General features: G+C 49.1%; 1 protein-coding gene across 4 annotated transcripts; it reads left to right on the top strand.

The window, feature by feature from the left end:
* The first annotated feature begins 12 nt into the window (after positions 1 to 12).
* On the top strand, positions 13 to 7,177 carry LOC121603120 (Bardet-Biedl syndrome 2 protein-like). 4 transcript variants are annotated; one of them, XM_041931843.1, is made up of 3 exons: positions 929 to 1,154; positions 1,319 to 1,873; positions 7,157 to 7,177. In XM_041931843.1, exons 1-3 carry the CDS (start codon positions 1,016 to 1,018, stop codon positions 7,165 to 7,167), a joined length of 705 nt encoding a protein of 234 aa, XP_041787777.1. In that variant the 5' UTR covers positions 929 to 1,015; the 3' UTR covers positions 7,168 to 7,177. The 4 variants fall into 4 exon arrangements, with proteins under 4 accessions (XP_041787774.1, XP_041787775.1, XP_041787777.1 ...); XM_041931842.1 differs by lacking the exon at positions 7,157 to 7,177 and adding an exon at positions 1,944 to 2,266; XM_041931840.1 differs by lacking the exon at positions 7,157 to 7,177 and having other exon boundaries at positions 13 to 1,154; positions 1,319 to 1,473.
* The last annotated feature ends 101 nt before the right edge of the window (positions 7,178 to 7,278 follow it).

Here is a 7,278-nt window from a genome sequence, read left to right on the forward strand (position 1 = left end):
ATCCAGGAACGGATGGAATATTACCGTCTAGAGCAGAATTACGCCAGATGCTTGGTTATGCAAGATGCAAGCACACCGTGGTCGCAAGATACCGCCCTGGACAGTGCGGGCACACAGAATGCCATCTTGCAAACACTGAAAGACTCCTCACTGTACGGTTTGGCTAGATCGTTACATGTCGCACCGCAACAGATTGATTACGAGTGTGCCTGGCGGCTGTCCGACTGGAATGTACTATTCGACGCGGACGGCGGTGTTGGTCCCAATGTCCCGAAGAGAGCACCGGCTGCCGGTTCGAGCGCGCTGCTCCTACAGTCGCGATCCTTCGAGCGAGCGCATTACAAAGCGCTCAAGTGTTTGCAGCTGCGCGATGAACTCGCGGTGGAAAGTGCGATCGTGGCAGCGCAGCGTGCCGTTAGCGAACTTTTCAAGCTTACCAGCATCGAATCCACCAAACACATCTACCACGGGCTGTGCCGGTTGCGGATGCTGCAGCAGATCGAAGACTTCGGTGAGGTACACTTCTCCAGACAGATCGACTGCGAGCAGGACCTGCTGAACCGGTGGAGGGAACAGGACGAGCTGCCGCACAGCGAGTTCACGCTGCTGGAAACGATCCTTTCCCAGCGGCTGTCCATCTTCAGCACGGCCGGGATTCGTGCGAAACGTAAATGGGTACCGCCGGCAGTGTACAGCACGCTGCTGCTGCTGATCCACGAATCGCGCCTGCGAGGCTTCGTGGACTGTGCGGTACGGAATGTGGTGCTGATCGGGAAGCAGGAGCTGCCGGCCAACGTGCAGTCGGTGGTGATGCTGGAAAATGCACAGCTCAATTGGAGTGCCGGCCAGCCGGTGCTGGCGAAGGAGTTGGCGTGGGAAGTAATGAACAGCGCCAAGTACACTGATCCGATGGTGAAGGGAGTGGCGTGTCGCCTTTACGGTGAGTTCCTTGCCGAAGGACACTCGCAGGAGATCAAGTCGCTATGCTCGGACTACTTTCAACAAGCGGAAAAATATGTCCAGTTTGTGCTGTCGCGACAGGCGGCGGCGACGGCTGCGGGTGGCGAACAGAAAACCTCGCCCGGGAACGTTCCCGCTAACCATCGTTGCTTCGACGTGGATCGTAACTTCACCGTGCAGCACACCGTCGCGAAGTACGCGGATCGTGAATTTGTGCGGGTAGGTTGAGGAGCATTGCAATATTAAATGGGGTAAACTAAATGAAAATTTGCTCCTCCCTTTCCTGCAGCTCACACGATGAGACACGTGCTTCATGCCCTGTTTTCTCTCTCTCTCTCTCTTTTTGCTTTTCCGCCAGTAAGGGGATATACGACGCCAAGCGTCAACATGCTAACGTTGCACAACGTTGCCGATGAGGAAATGAACGCTCTGCTGACTCAGAAACAGAAACTGCTGCTCGAGCTGAAGCACTACGAAAACAACATCAAGTACAACAAGGAAATCCTGAGCAACACGAGCGAAAGCAATCTGGTGCAGAGTGTGCCGGACAACGTCGGCATCATACCGTCCAACACGCGGCTACAGATCGGCATTTCCACCAGCTACGATAGCAACGATATGAACATCGACATCACCGTGTCGACCAACAACTCGACCACGATTCGTGTCGTGTTGATCTTTGCTGATCAGCTGTTCAAGGAGGAAACGCTGATCGCGCACCTGACGAAGGACGTTTCGCGCATACTGATACCGCTCAAGACGCTCAAGGACAATGCGCAGGACATTCACATCAAAGCGTTCGTCGGCTACCCGAGCAGTGTGCAGTTTCACGTGTTTGAACTGACCCGTCAGCTGCCCAAGTTTGCGATGTACACCATACCGCACAATCTGACCGGGTCACCGAAGAGTGTGTGTAAGTATGCCGCTTACGTTATGTGTGCAGTTTTGTTTTTTTTACGCGCTTAGTCACCCGGTATTTGTAGATGAAGTGAAGATCATCTGATTATTTTAAACCGCCAACACGTGCTTGCATGCATAAGTCATCGACATTCGACCCCAAAACCGAATGCCCGAACCAGTTTTGCTGTGTGGTGTGGTGGTGGTGCTGGATGGAAAACTGTGATTTGTGTTGTACGCCTTAACCGTTCGTACGGATGCAGTGCTAAAGCCCAGTGATGGATTCCTTTTTCGGCTTCGATACCAGTCTGCCGGGTGAGAACGACGAGGAGTAGGAGGAGGAGGAAGCTCGCCGATTCTTCCAGGCAGCACCGCGGCGCACCGCCGAACTGCATTCGCCGCTGCAGCGGCGCCGAGCAAAGAAGACATCTCGGACGAGGAGGAGTATGACGCCCTGAATGACGAAACGTTCGGTGCGGCGGACAAGGGCGACTGGAAGGACATCCACGAGCATCTCGTGCGGCTGGAAAGTTGCAGGAATGGGGGGCGAACCGGTTCCTTCCTTGGAGAGGATGAGGACGACGGGGGCAGCAGCGACAACAACAACAGCGAGAGCGGCCGTAGCAGTGTGGTGGCCCAAAGCATTGGCGATGAGTTCGCGAACAAGCTATGGCTGGATCCGAGCATCTGGGGTAGCCCGGCGAAGGTTCCGGCTCCGGTGCAGCCACCGTACAGCGATTATAGGCCCAGCGGTACGCCATTTTCTGCCCTGCCACCACAGCAGAGCGCCTTTCGACCACCGGAACCGGCGCATCCGATCGGGGGAGGTGGCCTGCCGCCAAAACCGCCTCCCTCACTGCCACCGGGCTTGTTTCCACCCATGAAGATGCTGTCAGTGGAGGACATTGAACGAACCATCATCCAGCATCAGCATCAGCAAAATCAGCATCAAAGTATGCTGCAAAAGCAAATGTCACAGCCAGCAGCAGCAGCAACAACAACAACACCAACTCCATTACCATCACAACCAATTTCACCAGCAGCAGCAGCAGCAGACACTGCAACCATTCCGCACACCGGCACCGGTCCCGGCCCAACCACCACCACCAGTGAAAGCTCGCGATCATTTCACACCCGCCAAGGAGGTAAAGAGTATGCAGCCGCCGATCCCGATGATCTCCTCGCCAGTAGCAGCACCACCGTTACGGGTACCACCGGCGCTGCTCACCCCGCCGCTTTCGCTGCTGGGCGCCCGAAACGCCGGCCCCGCTGCCCTGTTCCCGCCCGGACCGTCGCAGGATGCTGAACAACGCGAACCGTCTTCCGCTTGGTTTGCTGCCGTACAACATGCTAGCCGCCCGACCGTACTCGACCCCGATCAACAACCTGGCGATGCATCCGGCATTCCCGCAGCGCTGCTCGTACGGTTCCCCGCTGCAAGGGTTTCTGGGTGGCCCCGGCCCGGTACAGATGGGTCCGCCACCGCCGCTACCTCCTCGCCATCCGGGACCAGCGCCGGGTGGGCCGCCGCCATTTTTGATGCAGCGCAGCCCGACGCCCTGCCGACGAACCAGTTCAACCAGCGGCTGGTGCAGGAAATTCAACAAAACCATCCGCTGCTCGCGTTCAACCGACAGCTCGCTGCGGCCAGCACGCTCAGCGTTTGCGGCAATGGCGTGAACAAAGCAGCCCCGCTAGTAGCCCTGCCAAGGGCGGGTTTTATGAAGCAGCAGCACCATTTCCAGCAGCAGCAGCAGCAACGATCCCGAGTAGGCAATGGAATGCCATCGAGCACTGCAGGCGGCGGGCAGCCAGAGGAGCGCGATGAGTACGCAAACATGATGAGCAATCGCAACAAGCAGTGGCTAATCGGGATAAAGCTGACGCAGCTCAACTCGGACGCACCCTACTTTAACGATTACTATTTCACCGTGTACAAGCAGCGGCTGGCAGCGGCGAAGGGCGAGGGCGATAATAGGATCTATCGCGAAAATCAGCTCAACCATCCGTTCACCCAGCCGGAGGAGCATGCCCAGCTGCTGTTACTGTCGCTGCTGTCGAAGAACGGCAAGAGCGGGCTGCTCGGCACGAACCGCGAACGTCGCAGTTCCGAATCCCGCTCCAACCCGAACGGCGGTAGCGAGGGAAAGGATGGCTCAGCGCCGACGGGTGGTGGTCGAGCGTATACCCCGCTCCAATTTCAAAATTCGCTCGGCAAGCTGCAGTGCGGTAGTGTGATAGCGCCGCGAAAGCTCATCGACGCCGACGTGATGGGCAGCGACCAGCTGAACGGAAATGGCGTGCCGGCACTTGAACCGCCGCCCGCCGCTATCCAGCGCAAAGCTCGCCATGTGCTGCTGCTTATCGAGACGCTGTACAAGTTGGTGCTCAAGCTGGAAGATCTCGGCAATCCCGTTGCGATCGAAGCGATGAAAGCGCTGCGCGAAAAGAAAATGCGCAAGCGAACCAGCAGCACCGGCAGCGGCAGCGGTGTGGCGTGTTTGTCAGAAGCGGGCGCCAAGATTGGCAACGCATTGATAATTAATCCGAATTGGTAATTTAATGATAGTCACGTAAGATGATTTAACCAACAAATCCCGTTAATGTCGATACTAAGCTTCGGTTTTTTTAAATTAATTTAATTGCTCTCAATCTGCTTTTCAATAAGCGAAATATTGCGATATTACCATATACATTTTAATGTGAAAATCTAGAGAAGACTAGTTTTTAGCCTAACACACACCCACACACACACAACCTCACACTTGTAAAGTGTGGCAAGGGAAGAACTGATACTGAGTTGTCGATGATCATTTAATGTTCCTTATTTATTAGGCTTTGCGTATGTAAACACACGTGTGTGTGTAAAAGGGTAGCGTAAACTGAATTGCGTATACTCTGTCACACGCCGAAATGAATATATTCCATGCTCCTCTCCATATAACCCCTGTGAACCGAATGGTATCGTTAGATATTGCTTTTGCAAACCGTGTTATATAGTCATTTAAGTTTGGGCACGACATATAAAGCCCCCCCTCTTACCTCCCCGGTTAGGTTATTAGGTTATCCGCATGTCGTGCTCGTGCTGATATTTAATTTCGCCCATAGTGTTTCGCGCAAACAGAGCACGTGCGGTTTGAATAGGATTGCAAATCGATCGAATCGAACTCTTTAGTGTAGTGTAAGTTAGTTAACTGGCCAAGGATGACAGACTCGATGTGTACAATGTGGCAGGGGTTTCCCAGGCGTTCTCATAGCTGTGGGACACTTTATTGACTCTTTCTTAAGTAAAATGTAACGGGAATTGGACTCTATAGCACCCTTGTTGGACATATCCAATAGGAATTTCCAACGAACCTTTCCAAAAAGGTGCAATAGAGTCCAATTTCCGTCATGTGAAGTTCACTTCCCAATTAGAAAGAGTCAAGAAGTAGTGTCTCATAACTATAACCAGGCTAGAACCCCTGGAAAATCCTGTAAACTGCATTTGAGCCACTTTGTCACATCCATCCGCCCTCTACACAATTAAGCTTCACGTGCAATGAGAATGGAAAGAGTAGCTGTAGACACTGTAAAAACTGTCCGTACCCGCTTACGGCACTATCAAACGAAACATTAAAACACATTCGTCTCTTCATTCAGTAGTACATAAATCTATAGATACATAATTTTATAGTTGAGTGCATTTACCTGAACTTGTTTTTAGACTAATCTTTCGATAGCTCTTTTTCACGTGTCCGTTGGTGTTTATCACTCACTGAACTTCTTTACACGATTACTTCTTTCCTTTTCAAATGTACTAGCTAGATGTACTATGGCACTGCAATTACTTTTCGGAAAACTTAAAACCTATTACACTACTCACTTGAATTGCTTTGATTTCTCTACCTACTTTCCAATATAAGAACGGTTAAAAATGTGAAGAGAGCCAACATGCCAAGAAAGCTGTGTAAATGAGCATTTTAGGCTATAATCTTGAACATAAACTTAAACACTGAGCAGCATAAAAAAACTGCAATTGAGTTAAACTATCCATGTAAAAGCTCTGTAATTAAAAAGCAATCAAGCGCAAATTCCGAAACATGCGATAGAGAAAATGTGTCTAAGAAAAATGAACAAAAAAAGGAGATATCCACGATGGAATTGTCGAAAAAGAACAAACAAATAAATCGAACTAATTTTTTTTGGGTTTCTTTTGTTATGATGCTTATGAACGCGAGCAAAATGGGTCGTTAGTTTTTGTGTTTTTTAGCGTAGAATTATGGTGCAATACAGGGTTTCCAATTAAGTTTAGACTAGCAGCATACTTTTTTTGAATAGTCGCAATAGATTCTTGACTAGCATCCTTTATTTTGATTACGAGCAATGGATTATTGACTAGGAGCAATTGATTTCAGCAGGTCCCTGCATGACAGCCTAAGAGCGACGCGTTTATAACATCCGGTGTGACAGATTGACTTGAATAATAATCTGTGGATAATATTTAATTTCATCCGCTCATTTGATTAAATCATTTGTTTTACTGTTATATATCATCCACAAGAAGATATATTTTATATGATAGGTTTTCGATGCTATTGTTTTGATTTTATGAATGCACAATACAACACAAAAGCACTTAACGGCTGAATTGAAATATGCAGTAGTAGACCCCCAGGCATAACCTAACCAAAAGCTAGATTGCACAAGTTTTTCAGAGTGACCATATGTAGTTCTATCGATTTTCGATCGAATATTGGTTTACAATTGAGCACACTAAAACTCAATTTTTCTGACCGAAATTCAAATATTTTTCTAAGTATTCACCGTTCAACAATAAATTTGAAATTTAATAATAATAATAATAATAATTTTGTGAGTGAATAAAAAGTTGTTTTTACCGAAAATTACCGAGTTTGCTTTAGATTTCCTACCGATAACCTCTAAAAAACAATCTGGTCACTCCGTGCCAGCAACCGGCCTGCTGAAATCAATTGCTGCTAGTCAAAAACCATTGATCGTAATCAAAAATAGAGGATGCTAGTCAGAATCTATTGCGACTATTCAAAAAAAGTATGCTTCTAGTCTAAACTCAATTGGAAAACCCTGTATCACAATATTAAAGGAGGATTTGTTGTGATCATAGCAACATCGCTAGTTGAAACGAAGTGTAGTAGGCTTTATTGAAATAGAGAATAAATTAGTCTGCATTTTCTTTTCGTACGACAAGAAGTTCCAAAGGATTTACGGAAAGAAGGTTAAAAGGAGATAAGGGTTATTTTATATAAATTCTAAATTATGTTTTTAATTTTCTTTACAGATACAACTTGAAACAAACCACGCCCACGAACCACGATGGCCTCTTCCTCGTCCAGCAGCAGCAGCAGCAGCAGAATGTCGGTGATGGACCGCGACCTCTGTCTGCTGCTGGTGGAGATGTCG

This window comes from Anopheles merus, unplaced genomic scaffold (genome assembly GCF_017562075.2).
Source record: "Anopheles merus strain MAF unplaced genomic scaffold, AmerM5.1 LNR4000866, whole genome shotgun sequence".
Taxonomy (NCBI): Eukaryota; Metazoa; Arthropoda; class Insecta; order Diptera; family Culicidae; genus Anopheles; species Anopheles merus.

What these genes read in the sequence shown, in the direction of transcription:
- LOC121603120 (XM_041931840.1), top strand. Translation starts at nt 13, where the DNA reads ATGGAATATTACCGTCTAGAGCAGAATTACGCCAGATGCTTGGTTATG. An exon ending in GTGCAGCACACCGTCGCGAA is followed by an intron (nt 1,155 to 1,318) that starts GTACGCGGATCG and finishes CTTTTCCGCCAG; the next exon opens with TAAGGGGATATACGACGCCA.